An 18,336-nucleotide genomic window follows, 5' to 3' on the forward strand; every position below is an offset into this window, starting at 1 on the left:
ACTGACATTCTTTCCCTTTTATCTTTGACAGAATACATATCATAGTTGGTTAACTAACAGATGATAATGATTACATACAGTAGTAATCTGTGATAATAATAATGATGATCTTTTTTTTTTTTTTTATTAAACTGTCCTCCAGTCACCTACAAAGTATATTTGCCATCTATCAACTGTGGTGAAATTTCTCATGAATAAGAATAGGACACTAGTGCTAATATTTCACCATTATTTGTGTGTCGTGTTAGGGTAAAAACCTGAATGGTTAGTCACTATATGAGCTCTGTTATTCTATAAGAGGTATTTTGTTGGCCTAGTTAGTGTCCACATGTTCTTTTCAAAGGAAAGGGTCACTGCACAGTGATACAAGGTTGTTCCGCTTGATCACCTTTACCCTACAATGAAACTGCTTGTTAATCTTAATGGGATGGTCTCTTGCAGGATGAGATTGCCCTCATCCCCCCCAAAAATGTGAGGGGTTACTTAATAGTTTGAGTTAAAAAATAGTAAATCATGATTTAATCTTTGTAGTCACCAAATTTCAACCCACTGGAAGATGTAACAAAAAACAAAACATAAAAAGAGTTGAGGGAGCATCTTTTTCTGAAGAATGGCGTTCATTTACATCAATAGAGCTCCAGAAACTCGACAGTGAATGTGAAGTGGTTGCAGAATGTGGTGGAAGACACAGACACTTTATTTTCATATGCATATAAGCCCTTGACTAGACCAAATACCAGAAAGTCTGGCTCCTCTGAAACAAAATATAAAGAAAAAAGAGGTGATTCAGGACTTTTGCTGAATAGTTTACAGATGACAAATATGAAGATAGTTTCCTTGAATGTGTACGTGTGCTTGTGATTGTGCCAGTTCACAATGAGGCTGTGAAGAAAGCCAGTCTATGTGTGCGTGCTGCTTTAGCCACTGGTGCTCTCATACTCTAAAGGAAATGCAGACTGATTGTCGTGTAGAGGACCCAAGTGCAAATATGTGGAGGTAGGCAATGATAAACTTAAAGTGAGCTGTTTATTATAAGCATGTTAGCAGTAATCCAAAAGGCAAACAAAAGTCCAAAAGAGGAACACTATAAACTATAAAGAAACACTCTGACAAAGGGAATACAGCAACTACATATACACATAAGGGCGATTAGGGGAAGTGCAGACAGCTGGGAGAACGAGAAATGGTTTAACTGAATCACAAGAGATGAGACAAAGATGCAATCTAAAAGCAAAGCACAAGGAACAACTAACGCAGGAAATAAAGCAGGAAGTGCAAAACCTAAATGGGGAATACAGACACATGAACTTAAATACAAAGGACACAGGGTGATGGAACACTGAAACTCTAAAGCTGCTAGGAACTGAGAGCTAAAGCAAGTACAGTAAGAATGCACGAAGCAAATCTAAACGTTAAATAAACCAGGAAGCAGAATAGAATATTTAAATAAAGTTAGGCCTTGGTTGTTGTTAGGATTAGCGCTAACCCTTAACATCTCCACCGTAAGCTCGTCCTACGCACAGAGTGGAGCAGGCAGCGGTTACTGATGGCGAAAGAGTAAAACAAAGAGCAGCTTTTGTCAAAAATATGAGAATCAGTCATCCAAATAAACTCGTATTTTGCACTGCAATTACTCTTGAGTGCCAGCAATAGACCAGCCAAGTTTTAAGTAGATCTAATAAACAGTTGTTGAGATGGGGCAAGAACAGATGGACATGCTTACAAAGATTTTTTTAGTTAATAAAATGTCTACAATATGAATGTAAACTGATGGTGTGTTTCTTTTCTATCCAGGGCGGTCGTTTCCGAGGTTTGACCATGGGATTCCCACCTCTCCAGCAGCGCTCCTCAGCTAGGCGCTCCTTTGGACGCTCCAAACGTCTCAGCTTGGCCCGCTCCCTGGATGATCTTGAGGTAGCATATATACAACACACAATCTATATGCGTGGACCTTTTCCAACACAAGTGTACCAACAAGTAATGCACATTACTGCAATATTTAAGGTCAGACTGGCTACTGTGTTACTGTCATGTTTGAGGCTCAGGTGTTGCCTCTGTCTCTAGTAAGAGTAGCTCATGCACTCCATACATGCTCACATGATGCATCAAGCTGATACATCTTCTCATATCACCATGGCAACATAGACAGTAAAGAACAGAGCCATCTTTTGTACTCACTTGTTTTTATTAATTTTAAAAATGTAACACCACAAAGATGCATCGGTATATTTCAAATAAACATAAAGCAGAAACATTAATTTGTTCCCCTCCCTAAGAGAAAATAAGAGCCTGGTTCCATTACATTACATAAAAAAGTTAGAGGGATCTATAGTCAAAATAACACACACACCAGCAATCTCTAGCTTTTTACCACCTAAAAGTTTCCAGAGCTTCACCAAGTTCACAAGGAGTGTAAGTAAGGACACTTAGACCCCATCAAATTCTGATTGTATATGCTTTTTTTTAAATTGTTGATTCTGAAAGCTCTGATGGCCAGTAAGCAACAGAAGAAGATCTCTTTACATTTCTCCAAGAAAAAGAAATCAAGCTTCTGTTCTGTCATAGGGACAAGTTAATGATTTTCTTTTGTTTGTTTTCTTAAATATAAACTGCGAAAATAACAGCACTGCTACACTGTTGCAAGAATTAGCCTTTTGCGCTTCTTTTAGCTTCAAGAAATGACCTAGTATCCAGTCATTTGAAAGCCATGAGTTTTGCCCAACAATATCCCTATTTACAGGATTTAATACAGAGAAAATCAGCAATTGCTATTTTTGGACTTAGATGGGAAAGATACAAAGACTTATTATTACTTGTATTAGGTTGTGTTCGTATAACTTAAGGTGGGATTTTATTATGAAATTCCATTTCTGGAAGCGAATCATAAAACTGTCCTGGTGATAACAGTGTAAAAGAGTGTTGCTGTCATCATGACTTGTCTCTACGTGTGTCTGCGTGAAGGTTGCCAAGACCACGGTAGAGTCCTGCTGCCTCCACCAAAATTCTTAACAGTAGCTTTGGCTCTAAGATAGAGATCAGAGGACAGCTTAATGTTTCCGCCGTTTAGTGGTGACTGGGGTACCGTGGGAGCAGATAAGCAAATCCCACACTGTTGCATCAGTGGTGATAGTTTTTTTTTAAACAGACATTTTTGGCATTTTTCCCTTTATTGGACAGCACAGTAGATGGCAACAGGAAGCATGGGAGAAAGAGGGAAAACGACTGGGAGTTAAATACCGCAGAGGTCCCGGGCCTGCAGTTAAGGTGGAGGACTTGTATTTTAAACAGTGAGACCATTATTTAGCTAAATTAAAGCTGCTGTGTGTGTGTGGTTTTTTTCTTTTTTTTTTTCTTTTTTTTTTAATGAGAAAAATCTTTTGAATGAATCGAATTCCTCAAAGCGAAAGTCTATTAGTAGACACTTGGAGCCTTCAAATTAACTTCACACTTTTATTATTCAGGTTCATTTCAAACTATATTTAATTTGCATTCGAAATGGAAAGTCCAAACGTCACCTACAGGCTCTTGAGAGCAGATTACGATGTAAAAACCATACACAATCAAGGATGATATTGGAAGCAGTGTAGAATTTCTGCTACTTGAGTTGGCAACTGTTGTATGAGCTTCACAGGGGTAGATGTCCCATTGCCAGAGCTTCCAATGGCAGGGCTCCTCTCTTCTTCTTTTTCTTCTTTTTCTTCTTCACCCCTTCATCCTCCCACTCTCTCTATTCCACCTTTTTCTTCCGGTCGTTAGGCCTTTTTCACTCGCTGCACATGCAGTAATGTCCACAAACAGAGAGGGCTTTGTGTTGTGTCGAGGGGGAAGGAGAGAGAGAGATTGGAGTGTGTGTGTGTATGTGTGTGTTTGTGTGGTGACGATGGTGGGGGGTAATGGGGTTCTAAGTGTTAGCCTGCACTTCTAACGAGCTCTGATGAGCAACAAGCTGACATTCCCCTCGTTAGTGCGGCCTCAACACAAAAGCACACACACATACAAATGCACACACAAATGCACAGTGTATATACACACATGCAGGAAGAGCTGTGCATGAAAATACACAAACAAATGCCAGCTTTAAATCGGTGACACACAAGCATATTTACACACACACACACACACACACACACACACACACACACACACACACACACACACACACACACACACACAACTATCAGAGATCTTGTTAGATGTGCTGCTCGAGCTGCTTTCAGACTGTGTGAGCAGGCGCGTTTGTGGCTCGTTTAGCAGAAATAAAAGACAGAGTTTGAGGCTCGTTTCGTATTCATCTGTCAGGGGGAGAAATATGATTTTACTAGTGTCATTTGTCCATTTGTTTGTCTGCCAGTAAAGAATGTGATTAAGCTTGGCAGAGAGGTGGATGAAAGACGAACAGTTTTGGTGCAGCTCCGGATCACCTTCTTTAACATTGGGAGAACTGCTATTGGTGGAAACCTGCAGTCTGCCTCTTAGTTCCCTTCTTGTCTTGTGACAGATCTGATTCTAGAGCCTAACTATTACGCAGACTTCAGTGTGTCAGGCTCCTAGTGGGACTTTAGTTAGGCATTTAACTTCTTTGTCTTCTTAGACATATACAGATACGCTCACACACATACAGACGCTAAAGAACGTGTTGAATAGTACACACAGACCTTTGTTTCAGAATACTAATGTTTAAAACCACAGAGAGCTATTTTAGAGACCATCACCAACCAAGAAAAAAAGAGCTACCTAACTCTAACTGAGTCAACCATTTCAAAGCAAACACATCATTTTTAACTGGTCCTGGAGGTTTGAAATCTGCAGTGTACTCGATTGAACTTAGTTAACAACGGTCACAAGAAATGTTTCAGAATAAATGCACAAACACCAAGCAATTCTCACAATGGGCCGTTTGTGGCTGTTTGCACAATGAGCTGAAAGAAAACTATAGTTGGAAGAAGGTGAGATTTTTCTCCACTGTGCAGTGTTGAGCTTGAAGACAGGTCCAGCAAAATCCCAGTGGCACAAAAACAGGGAGTGTTATTAAATCTAAGAAGTAACTGGTGCTGTAATATTAAATCATTTTGATGCTTCCTAATAAAATAAAATGAAGAGCTTTATTATCTGTTAGCTCAGGCCAGTTTTTAATGCATATTATAAAGGTATTGTAAAATTTGGGTATTTCAAATGACAAGTATATATCATCAAGTGTACATAGCAAAATATTGAAATGTCTTCTATTTGTTTTGTCAGCATTTTTCTGCATTACTTACAATTGTTTATTTAATTTGTAGACTTGGTCATTTAAGTAGAATGCATGCAAGTCTCCTGAAATCTCAATATAACTCTAACTGAAGTTAGAATGCAGTTTTACAGAGGAAACTACAGTGTTTCTTTTAAAACTTTATTTATATCCTATATGCAATTCTGAACACTGGGCATTTAATAGATGGACATTTCTTGACAGATGGCTATTTCAGTTTAATGTATGTGGTTTTTGTCTTTTTTAGTGTTCTATTACATTTAAGACATTAGCATTATCTATATTTGTTTCAGCAAATGATCACCAATGAAGCAGAAGAAAGTGCTATTGCTATTAAATTTATTATTAAGCATAGTTAGAATAAAGCCACATATTAACTTTATCTTTATAAGGATAAGGCATCATCAAGTCTTGCTTTTGGTTTAATCCTTGTGCTTAACTATGACATAGATGAATTAAAATCTTAGCTTACATAGAGCGTGATTTACTTGTCGTAGCAAAGACTCAGTGCTCAAAATGTATTAACATTTATTATTGGTCTAGACTTGAAATGCCTTTTATGACCAAACATGTTAGTTACTTTAATTTATCATCCTTTTAGATGTTGTTTTTGTGTCTATAACATCTGGCTGATGAACACAAAATTATAAAATGCTTCATAAAAACATCAAAATTAATCAAAGCTAGGAATAAGAAGTGACCTCTATTTGTTTAACAATTTTATACTGGAATGTAAAAAAACGCAACTACCATTTTTCATTAGACCTTCTCCGGGTTTTTCTTTCCCACTACTTTCAAACTCCACGCCCTGCTTGTAATGCAGGTTATCTGTTGAAACAAGACTCACCCTTGGTGACATGATTAGGGTTAATGTATCACATTTTGGAAAGCTTCCTTTATCCCTACAGAGTATATTATACAGCTGTTTTCAGAGGCTTCAGGGGTTGACAGCAGCATTTACTAATGTTTACTACTAATGTTTATCAAAAGAGCCGTTTTGGGAAAAATCTGTATAGAGCCACAAAAAATGCTTGTTATGAAAAAATAGCGGTCAAAGGACTCAATACTATCCTCTGTAAAATGCACCCAGTGGCATGTAAAGCCACCTTTAGTGGCAATAACTTGAAGTAATTGTATTCTGTATGTTTGTATCAGACTTTCACATCAGTGTGTGAGAATTTTGGCCCACTCTCCTTTATAAGTGCTTCATTTCTTTCAGGTTGCAGGCATTTGTTTATGCACAGCTTTTTTTAAAGGGTCATCCAAGCATTTCAGTGAGGTTGAGGTCTGGACTTTAAATGGGCAACTGCAGCACCTTGGTTCTTAATTTTCATCCATTCTGTTATAGATTTGCTGATGTGTTGGAGGTTATTTTGCTGTTTGTTGGCCAAGCTTTAGGTGTTACAGGTGTTAGGTGACTGTGGTATTGTGTTAACACACATTTGAATGCCCTAGACTATCAAAATCTCTGCTTTTATACAGGTGGTCACAGTTTCTGATGATCAGTTAGTTACAAGGTTGCTATTGACACTACACACGTTTAAGTAAGTCTAAAGAATCAGTTACCCATCCCAAATTTGTATCAGTAAAAGGGCCACATGCCTCGTCTCCTGTACTAACACATGAAGTTGGTGTACTTTATGTGTAATGCTGGTCGAGTACAGGTGGAGTTTCCAAACATAAAAGCTCTGAACTGTAAAATGAACTTCATGTAGTTGTCCAAAAATCTAACTCTATCTTTCTATTCAAATTGCACCAGAATGTGTTTTTGACAGAACACTTTATGTATAGATTTTAAATGAGAAAACATCCTGTTCTGCAGTAGACTGAATCTGAATGCATTTGACTTTTTTATCAGTGATCAGTGTGAGCGAGGTGTTGCTTTATTCTCAGTCTTCACCCCTGGGCCAAGTGGAGGAAAACCAGCAGAGATGAGTGTGGGGTAATAGGGCAAGTACATTCACTGTATGTCAAGGCACGTTGAGGAATGCAGTTACTTTTCAACTGTCATAAACAACCTAATCATGGCAACAGACACCAGTCATAGCTGTCAGCTGAATGGAAATATTGCTGCAAAACACTGAGTGTGTTCCTCCCTATTTTGCTTTTTGTTGCCCTCCCCTCCGCCATCGTGAATGTCAGTTTACTCTCCACGCCCCAGACAAGCGTGGGGCATACTAAACAGTTGACAGAAGAGCACAATGTGTTGTAACACATTCATCCCAACCCTGATTTTATGTGTGGGTGTGTTCCTTAATGGCAAGGGGTCTCCCTCCGCAGCCTTGCCTACGCACTTGTCTCAAGTGTGTGTTTGTGCGTGCCTCTCTGCCCACAGCAGTGTGGGTGGAATAGAAATTATACAAGGGTGGGTGCAAAAGCAGAGACAGAGGAGGGGGAGAGCATTGAGGCAGGGCAAAGGAGACTATAGAGAGGGAAGAAGAGGAGGAGGGGGGATAAGAGAGAGAACCATATCTAGCGACGGCGACATTCTGTAGCGTTTTGGACATTTCAAAGCCATCGGGCTTTGCCACTTGTTCTGCGCAGACACGCACATTCAACAGCTGATGACGATGTGCACGGAGGGGAGCTCTCACATGCAGTGCTGAGGATTACTTGTCTCTTCCTTCATGGAGCAGCAAACTTCAAGCGCGGATTCTGAAACGGCAGTTGATCCTGTGAGTAAACGAGCTGCGTGCGTTTGTTAAGGAATCTATGCAAGTGTGTGCGAGATGCATCCTAAATATTTAATCCCAGTAACGGCTCTCTGGCTTCTGTCATTTGTAGCATCATAGCTTTGTTACACAATCTTGACTTTTTCAGAACAGTATTGCTGGAACAGATGCTTAAAGTTCAGTTGAAAATAAAAATGGATGTTTGTGTGAGTTTGAGTCATAAAATCATATCTTTCTTTGGTAATTGCTATGAAAGGCCTTGCCAAACTTCCTGTTTACTGACACTTCTCTATTTTGCTGTTGGCCTCTAGGCACTATCGGCATCCAAAACATATTTATTTAAGTTAAAATGAATTTAATGCACTCAGAGTTTAGTTGTGAAGGCTCTCTCTGGAATGACAGATCATGTGATCATGCACAACCCAATCAGCAGGCTCCTTTTGGCTCTGTTGAAATAAAAGAAAACCTGTTGATTCTTTTCTCGAGTCCTCTGAATCCATTCATCAAATTGGTTTTTTAAAGCCGTTTTCTAAGAAATGTCCACTGTGTTGCAAAAAGACAATGCAAAAACCACCTCTTATGCAAAGTATAAAGGTAGTGGGTCAGTTATGTTGTCAGTGATTCTGTATTTATGTACCCTAACACAGCGGTCCCCAACCCCCGGGCCTCGGACCGGTACCGGTCCGTGAGTCGTTTGGTACCGGGCCGCGAGAGTTGAGGCTCAGGTGTGAATTGTATAGTTTTCAGGGTTTCTATCGGTTTTCAGCGTTATTTTGTTATCGTTTTTATCGTTAACTTGGTTTTCCTGGGTCTTTTCATGTGTGTTATGAATAAATCTTCTTTTTTTCGGTACCGGTACTAGTTTTATTTTGTTGTATTTATCCGCGACACCTTAAAGGCCGGTCCGTGAAAATATTGTCGGGCATAAACCGGTCTGTGGCGCAAAAAAGGTTGGGGACCGCTGCCCTAACAGGTCGGTGGTTGTGTATGAGTGTGTGTACACATATTAAGTTTTTTGTCAGGGAGTTTTGACACTGTGGTGGAAGGCAGCACAGAGCATAATTTCACTAAACACAGTTGTGAGAAAAGAGCAGCCTGCCAGGCCTCTGACCCGGCACACACAGCACAGACACACACATTCAGGCATAAAAAAACTCATTCATATCTTAAAAAAGTGAAAAAGAACACCCAGAGATAAGAACCTGCACACACATTTTTCTGTGTGTGTCTGTGTGTACTCTCAAAGTGACTGTTTGTGTGTGTTGTTCCTCGTGATATCCCCTGAGAGCAGAGTGTGTTAGGGAAGGAAAATCAGATGACGAGACAATGAGACAAGATCAACACTGCTCCTGTACATGAAACACCGCAGGAGGCCAGCAGTCATGTTAGACGCAGCTCCACTTTCAAATAAACACAAGTGTTTCTTTTTTATCTTCAACAAGTGCCAGATACAGTTTACCACATCAGCACAGTCAAACTGTGTCATGTGATAAGTCAGTCGATAGATTGTGTTTTGTTAACTTAAATTGTCAAAAAATGCAGATAAAATGATAGGAAAACAGTGTTTGAACCTGTACTTTTTATCTCTGTTAAACAAGTGTTTCAGTCAGTGGAATCACAGTTTACCACTACCTATATTTGCAGTTTTAATGACAGCAACATGAGTCGTTGTAATTCAAATACCAAACTGAAAAAATGTGTCATCTTAAAAAAAGATCTAAAAGTCACCAGTTTCAAGAGTGAGCTTTCAAAGGAAACATTAGGCAGTTTGCAAAAGGAACAGATGCACAGTTAATGGTGCGTCAAGTACAAATACTGCACAGCTGTCTCATAAAGCAGATATTTTTTTACGTTTCTACCTTTAAATAGATTTTAACCTCATTTATTTCCACTGTATCTTATAATCCTGGCAGTCACTATTCATTATTAGCTGATTCGCTTCCATACTTTGATTGATCTGAGATTGACACTGAGTATGAATTCTGTCTTACCTAAGTGGCAACAGCAGGGGGCAATGTTGGGTTATTGTCTGCAATAAAGGGCAACAAATGGATAGATGCCAAACTAAACCCTTCTTAGCAGGAAATAAAATGTGTTCTCTTTAATAAAGATGGTTTGTAACTGAGCTGATTGATTCTGATTGCAACTGAATTCCTGTTTGCTGTTCGTTATCACCCCAATGAGCCTTTTTCCCCAAACATTCAGCAACATTGAATTTACATGCCAGTTACTTTCTGGATTTCTGGATGTAAGATTTGTAGGCTTGAAGTATTTTACAGCAGTATTTCACTATACTGCATCTATAAAGACTGAAAGAGGTCAGTGAGACAGTTAAACCTGGTGATGGAACATAGACTTGGAAGTAATGGATTGCAGCGTGTCTTCAAATGTACTTGTTTACACATTTAAATAATACCCTATTAGTTATATATTTCAATAATGTAAATGTTTCTAAACGAAGACAGTGTAAGAAGCTTTGTTTTACTCTAGAAGTGCAAAAATGTGTGCTTAATAAGGACTTTTCACATGCTTCTGTGTTGGATAAGCATGGGTCTATCTAGGGAGGAGAACACACAAAGGAAAAATGCTGCTTGCTCGACCATAGGAATTAGGATGAAGAGAGGAGTGAGAGATGCGACATTTCTTTGTCTAACGTCTTCCTTGTTCTTTTGTTCTCTCAGCCTCTGCTCTTTTTTTCTTTCTCCTTTTATCACCAGGATGCGGATTTAGCCAACCTAAACTTTGTCATATCCCTCTCTTCCTGTGTGGCGCCCTGCCACCTATCTCTTCCCTTGTGTTAAGAGATTTGTTTGAGCACAGGTTTCTTATCATTACTCATGGTTCTTCCCTGTTGTCAAAGATGTGTGGCTGACCAGATAGGTGTTTCCCAAATGGCACAGCTAGGATTTAATCAGTCTGGCTTTACTAGCGTTTGTGGTGCATTTAATAAAATCAGCTGAACCAGAGAAACTTGAACGTTTTTAAAAATTAGACTTCATCTGGGCAGTCTCCTTTAGCACTAAAAACTCTGGTAATTAGTGCTTGGCAGCACCTTCAGCCTTTCTCTGTCAATGTGTGTAGAGTGGTCGTGGGGGCGCTGAGTGCTGGAGCCATCTCTGATGTTGCTATGATACAGGGACGTGTAAGGTTAACATTAACAATATGGCACAACATTTTGCGCTCTATGGCCTCAAATGGTGCTTGTGGCGTAGAAAAGAAAGGAGAAAAATGTCCTGTTATGGGCCAGTAGTCATTGAAAAAAATTTTTTTTCCATAGAAAGTTGAAGGAAATGTAATGGGCATAGGGCCCAACATAGCTTCTACTGTTTACTGGTCGTCTTACTATTTTTAAGGGTGAAGCCAAGCTTTTTGGTGCTTTTTTGAGAGGTGTCACATTTTAGAGCCTGAGATAAAAGTACAAAAACCCAAAACAAATATTAAATAATGACAAGGCTTTAAAAAAAAACAAAAAACTGTTTGAAGGATATTTGGATTCTCCGTAACATTAAAACCCAGTCCATAGTTGTAAAGAAGAAATGTAGAACTCATAAACCAGATGTTAATGAACTGTCATTAAAAAATAAACAGTTTTAACATGTGAACTCTGTGCAGTATTGGGAGAATTGTGTTCAGACCACAGTTGTTAAAGTTTGGCAGTTTTTATTGCTTGTTTCATTTTGGTTTATGTTACTTTTAGTGGTACTTTTAGTTTATTTTACTGTAATATGGTGATTATTTGTTTAAGGGTAAAATATGAGAAAAATCATAATACTACATAAAGGTGTTTTTCGACAGTATTGAGGAAATTTACCAAAAGTCCAACTATATTTTCTGTGTGTTCATTTTATTTTAGTTTGTTTTGTAAGTGCAAACTATTATTTGCATTCATTTTTGACTGTTTGTCTATGTTTACTTTAAATAATCAAGATTAAAAGAATCTTGATCTTGTCATTGCCTTTGTGACTCTTAGTCCATAGCTGGTGATATTGGAAATGTTTGGTTTAAGTGTAATTTATAGTAGTGCGTTGATATGTAATGGACGATGTTGTTGTTTGCATTTATACTTTTGCGCTTTTGTGCCTGCATTAATCAGAACTGTTGGACTTGGAGCTAGTAAATCTTGAACAATTACTTTTACTGAAACGCAGAGAGGATAGAAGACTTCCAAACTATAACCGAGTGTATGTACGTAGTCAGAGCTATGAAGATTTTATTAACCTAATGAGCAAGCTAGACACAATTCAATTGTATGACAGAGGTATTATCCTTGTGCAAGTCAATATACTGTGTTTACATGGCTTATTACTACCAAACAACATAGTTGTTGCAGTCTGCATTGCCATTACTTGTGCTTGGATGTCAGGCTACAGTGTAGGGTACAGACTTAATCCCTAGTCTATGCTGCAGATTTAATGTAGCACTACAAATCAATCATTAGGTAAAGGTGCTTGTCTCATTAACTTTTTCCTTTGCTGTGAATCCACTGCACACTACACAGGTAACATTTGTATTCTCATATTCAGCTCTTTTGTTTAATGAAGAAAAGAAAATGGGTTGCACAATGCGTGTGACATAAACACACCGCACAAACACTGCTAGCACAGTGTAACACAGAGCCAGCTACTGTCTGCTGGACTCCAAGCAAATTAAAATGACACAGTCATTCAGTGGATGTGTTGTTTGAGTATAGAAATGAGTCATCAGTCAGTTAGTCAATCAAGACAGTGATACCAAAAAAAGATCATGTTGATGTGTAGGAAAGGTTTAAGAGACGCTCTTTCTTTCTGACAAAACAGGAAATTAGGGGGAGTGAGGTAGGCCTAAGGCCATGTGCACAAGTTCAATTGCAGTCTTTGTTTATGTGTGCGTGTGTGTTTGTGCGCAGAAGTAGGCCACTCTGTCTTGTGAAGTGCTTTGCTTTCACTTGACCTTTTAGCAGACCTGCAGAACTTCCAATCATCTCTTTTTGAAGCAGCTGCTCGAGATGAAAGTCTTCTGTCCTTCTCATGATACTTGTGACCAGACGAGAAGTTGAATTTTCTCATACCTGCGCCTGTTTTTGATTTGAACAGGGAGGAACAGGAGAAGCGTGGAGAGGTAATGGCCTTGCTGCAACATGATTGGCAGACTGACCTTTGTTCCCTCCCCTTCTCAGTAACTGCTGCCTGATGGGGGCGTGTCACTATGGAAACTGAGCCGTGTGAGTGTGTGTCAGTGTGTGCGTGTGTTTGCGAGAGAATGGAACTTCCTAGTCAGTCTGTCAGCTCAGCGTGTGGGAAAAAGAGGGAGAGCTATAGAGTGCTGTAAGAGAGGAAAAGGACGTTAACAGTGTCTTAATACGACTTTAACAGGCAGTTGAAGCTAATTCTAAGGTGTGAGTGTGCGATAGACTTGCTGAGTTATGGCTCCATCCAAGTTAGCTGTCTGCAAAGATTTCAAGTCCTAGATAGGTCCTGAAGAAACTCCGTCAGTGCACATGAGTGATTGTGTTTTTGTGGTTCAGTTATGTAGATTAAACAGTCACTGGGTTTCCTCCTCTTTGAGAGGGGAGCAGGATGAGCCTCAGGAAGAGGCTCTCCTTCAAGCGGGTCTGGAACTCCAATACAGTGAGTAATGCATCCACACGTTCACACACAGTGCTTTACAGGTGGCATTCACAGAGGAACTGCTCTTCTAGTCAGTGTTTTTTTTAAATAGAGTGGAAGTGAAAGGAGTGGAAGGAGAGTCTTAATTCTGTTATTAACTCATTTGTCGATCAATGCTCATAGAAGCATCTTAACTAAATATTCAAACATTACCTGATGTTTAAAACCATTTTTGATAATACTAATAAAAAACAATAACCAAGTCTTGGTTTTGATTTGTCTTCTGTATACTTTACAAAGGGATGGAACAAGGTAGAGAAAGAAACCGAGAGTGTAAATATCATTCACTTCATTAAAGTGTTGTTCTGCTCGCTACAAGTGAGACGGGGAGAGATAAACGGAAAATGGGACCGTTACCATGAGCAAGGTACACGGTGAGGAAAGGAATCTATTACCTTCAGCTGAGGAAAAACAAAGGGACAGGATATGAATGAAGACAGAATAAGGAAAGACTCCTGGGAAAGGAACAGGGTACAAGTTAAAATGAACAAGTCATTCTGTCTGTTATTTTCAAAAAGAAATGGTTTGGTGGTGGTACGTTTGCATAGAGATAAAGTAAGACAGACTAACAAAAATTTGAGGCGGCTGCTTCTCTTCCTCTCAAAGCCAGATGTCTTTTGAGCCAGAGCAGGAGGCAGACAGAAAGAGAAGTAGAAACAAAGCCAGAGACTGTGAAAAATGTCGGAAAAGATCTGCTTTTTGTAGGCTCTTTTGGTCTTGTGTTTTTTCAAGAAAGTGAGAGATAACAGCTGTAAGACAGTGGAATGGTGAGCTGAGTCAGAAGTCTCACTTCTTGTGAAGTTTGCTTAATTTAGCACATCAACTGCCAGCTGTGAGAACATGTCTGCAGGTGTTAAGCCAGGGGTACTCAGTCAGATTCATATGTGTTTACATCATGTTTCCTCCTTTGTCTGTGTGATAGTAGTGTGTTTAAGGCATCAAGCCAAGTAAAACAGAAATTTATCACCGGGGCAGCCTCTGAGTCACACCTCCTGTGTGGCTCTTTTGTGGGGAAACAAACACTATCCGCATTCCTTCCTTTCATTGAGAGTGGATATTGATTTCTTAGTGCGCTGCAGGGATTTATCCTAGAATTCCAGAGGATACATATTTGCAGGGATGTTGATATAGGCAACTCAGAGAAGCTACTCTGTGTTATTTATTGATTTGTATATGTTTTTTGGTTAAATTGTTAAATTTGATACTAACCCAGAGGTTCCATGGAAGACGTTCTTGCTCATGTTCACAGCTTCACACCCTTTCTTTGACTTTTGTTTGAAACATTACAACCTAATCAGCTTGTTCACTCCATCCTTGCCTCTCTTGAGTTAAGCTATGCTCAAGCTAGGCTTTCTCACAGCCCCCGTCCTGGCAGGATTACTCTGGTCTTCTAAATGGCAGCCACTATTCACCTCATATTTAAAAGTAAACACAGTGGCACGCACACATTGAGACTGTTAGCCCAACAGCTTCCTCCTCAGATGGATGTGTGTGTTTATGAATGTGTGCAGTCTGAAAATCTGTGTTATGAATTCTAAATCAGCTTTTATGGACAGAATCTCTGTGTGTGTTCGTGTGTATGTTTCATTTGTTCAGTTATGGGTGTGGTCTCCTGTAGTGATGTAAAATCACAAGACATGATCAGCACTCTTTTATATTTTTGTCATCTTTTACTCTAAGAGTAGAATCTCTTTCCTTTCCAAGGGTGGCCGTTTAAGTTCCAGTGTTTGAGCCAGGAACAGGTTCCTGTCGTACAAACAGTCTAGTCTTTGTGTGTGCGACTGCATATGTTATCCCTCACACTTTCTCCCACAGATAGACATTTTTGTTCACCTTGTTAAGTGCTACTGGTCACTCTGTGTGTCATCCATTAAAACAGAATGTCCTTTTCTGCCGTCTGCCTAAACGCTCAAACGTAAACAGGGCATGTTTCGGAAACTTGAGGTTGTTTAAAGAGACTTTTATTACATTCGAAGTTTCAATATTATGACCCTGTAAGTGAGCATTTGTAAATTGTACAGTGTGCTTAGTCATAGCTTGAACCCGACGTCCAGGCTTCATAACAGATGATGTAAGTCATACGTTCCACGCTAGTCACAGCTAATAAAGGATTTGGACCTCCGCAAGCAATAACCACCAACAGCAGAGGCGGCAAAAGCACAGATATTCTTTACTTAGACAGATGTTTAGATACTTCTGTTCTTTACTCTGTAAAGTGAAAAAGTACAGACTTTGAAATGTAATAAAGTAAAAAGTAACTTTTTAAACGACAGTTCTAATATGATCTATTTTTATGCAATGTAAATTAAAGCTATATTAATGTAATAATAAAATATTAGTACATGGAAATACTTTGCATTCATTTGCAAATGTAGGTAGTAAAAATAAGTTTTCAGAACAATAAATACTCAAGTACAGTAATGTACCTGAGTACATTAACAAAGTATTTGTGCTTTTTTTGCTTCTCACCTTTAAGAAACAGCCACAGATGCACACACACAGCATAAGCAGTCCAGGCATGTATCTGCAAGGTGGCAATTTGTGTTCAAGGAGCTAAAAGCAGGATAATGCGGGTAAACACACAAGTTTTGACCTGTAGACTAAAAAATACTTTCCAACCTCCATGTAATGTAACCTACTGAATGACAGAGTCACAACACCACACCCTGTTCCTACTGAAGGTAATTAAGTCTTATGTATGAATCCAATTTTTCTCTTCTAAAGAGGTCCCGATAAGCCATCAAATGGAAAAACGTGAAATGACTGTTAATAAAAACATAGCCTTGAATTTTTGGTTCAGACCAGGGTGTGTTGCCACTAAATGTTGCACAATCATGTGATTCAGCTTTTATCTTTTGTTAAAGTGGGTGTCACAGTGATGTGATCATTGTGTAACGGTCTACAACCCTTCCACTGTGTCAGTATTCAGTGCACATGGCTTCCTAGAATACCAAAATAAGCTTATGAAGTTTTTCACCGAAAACATTCATTTTTGTGAATTTCCAGATCAAAGTCGTGATGTGGTTCGTTATGGTTGTTTTCCAGTATCGACTGTTTAGTATAAATTCATCTGTGAGTCAACAAGAACATCAACAACTGATGATAAAAAGTTACATTAAACAACATTTCTTAGCTTCAGCTTCTCAAAATTTAGGATTTTAATTGAACATGTTTGTGTTTCTAGGGATTTGACAACAATTTGAAGCCATCACCTTGTTATCTAGTTCACTAAGTTATCTAAGTAACTGTGTTTAAAAATGTGGGGCACTCTACCAAGCTGTTTTGTTTGGGGGGGGGGGGATTCCACCTGGACTGGACATTTTTCTTTCCTTTTTTTCTTTCGCTTGTGTTCTTAGTACTCCACAGGACAACCAAGGATTTTAAAAAAAGAAACTGGCTGTTTTGTCATCGGTCACCAATATCCCAACCTCTGAGTGCCGCAGTGGTGAGCACTGTCACCTCACCATATCAGTGGGTTTAAATGCATCAATCAGCTAGAGCCTTTCTGTGTGGACCTCGGTTTTTCTGCTTGTTAGTCATCCTAAAATTGACCATACTTGTGAATATGAGCATGAATTGTTGTCTGTCTGTGCTAAACCTTGCTACAGACTGGCAACCTGTCCAGACTTGGCCTGCCTCTCAACCTATGAGAGTTAGGATAGGCAGCCCTAAATTGGTTAAACAGTTTATAACACAGACGCATTTTCAAATAAATGTATTGTTTAAATGTTTTGCAAATAATTTCATCTTCTTTTTAATTCTATTTTCCATTGTTTTTGACTCTCACACGTTGTTGATGAGATTAGCTTTATACTATACGTATACATATATATGATGAAGTTTGTAGTTTCAGTTTGTCCACTTGTAATGAGAACATTAGATAAAAATGTTAACTAAATGCAGATATCATACTAGTCAGGTAGATTTGTATCTAAATGGTTTTTTTGTCCAAAATAGCACAGAAATGGGCTTTTATGCAATATAATATCATAAGGGATTCTAATCTGAGATGTAATGTGTTATTTATTAATAAGAAAGAACCATTATCTGCAGCTCTGTCTTGCTTAACCAGAATTGACATCCTACACATAGTTTCTGCTTTTTTCCTACAACAACAACAACAACAAACAAGCTCTCCACAACTGTAATCGTGATCACCAGTCTCTAAAGTTGTGTCATTTTCTGCTGATCTTATCAGTGCGTTCACCACAATACACATGAAAGGCCCACTAATATCTGTAAGAAACCGATCCTCAGCCTACATTATAGAAGATGTGATAATAACTGAAACCAGTGGAGGCTAAAAGTAGCACACGTGGCACCTATGAACTGGCAGCACATTTGTTCCTTACAGTGGGATATACATTTGAGAGTATCCTACTTAAATTGAAGTATTTTCCATCTACATATCATCTCTACAGATAGAGGCTTGAGAAAGGAACTCGAAGAGGGAATGTCTGAAAAGCCCCAATCGTTCTCTGTGGGCTGTCAGGAATGACCCGGACTTGCCAAAAGAGGAAGGGAAACACCACTGGAATGATTGAGGAAACGAGACGGAGGGCAAGAATATGAGAATGATTTAAGGAGAAGGGAATAAGTGAGAGAAAGGAAGAAAGACTGGGGCTACAGCATTCTGGGAAAAGAATAAACAAAAGGAAGGAGAGAGTGAAAATAGGCTAGAGGGGGAATCAAGTGAAAACGGGGGAGAGGGGCCTCGATCAGGGGCCAAACCTCTCCACCACAGCATGTGTCTGGAAGTGATCATGCTAGC

General features: G+C 39.1%; 1 protein-coding gene across 11 annotated transcripts in view; it reads left to right on the top strand.

Moving 5' to 3' along the window:
• rgs12b (regulator of G protein signaling 12b) overlaps positions 1-18,336 on the top strand; it is a 43,938-nt gene that overhangs the window by 7,538 nt on the left and 18,064 nt on the right. For all 11 annotated transcript variants that reach the window (XM_086296809.1, XM_086296810.1, XM_086296800.1 and 8 more), the window contains exon 5: positions 1,795-1,914. In XM_086296809.1, the coding sequence (XP_086152935.1) occupies positions 1,795-1,914 (120 nt within the window). The remainder of the gene's footprint in view (positions 1-1,794; positions 1,915-18,336) is intronic.

Source organism: Aulonocara sp. 'chitande type north' Nkhata Bay, linkage group LG6 (genome assembly GCF_057382095.1).
Source record: "Aulonocara sp. 'chitande type north' Nkhata Bay isolate Kocher_YH1m ecotype deep benthic linkage group LG6, A_spYH_male_GT1.1, whole genome shotgun sequence".
Lineage (NCBI taxonomy): Eukaryota > Metazoa > Chordata > Actinopteri > Cichliformes > Cichlidae > Aulonocara > Aulonocara sp. 'chitande type north' Nkhata Bay.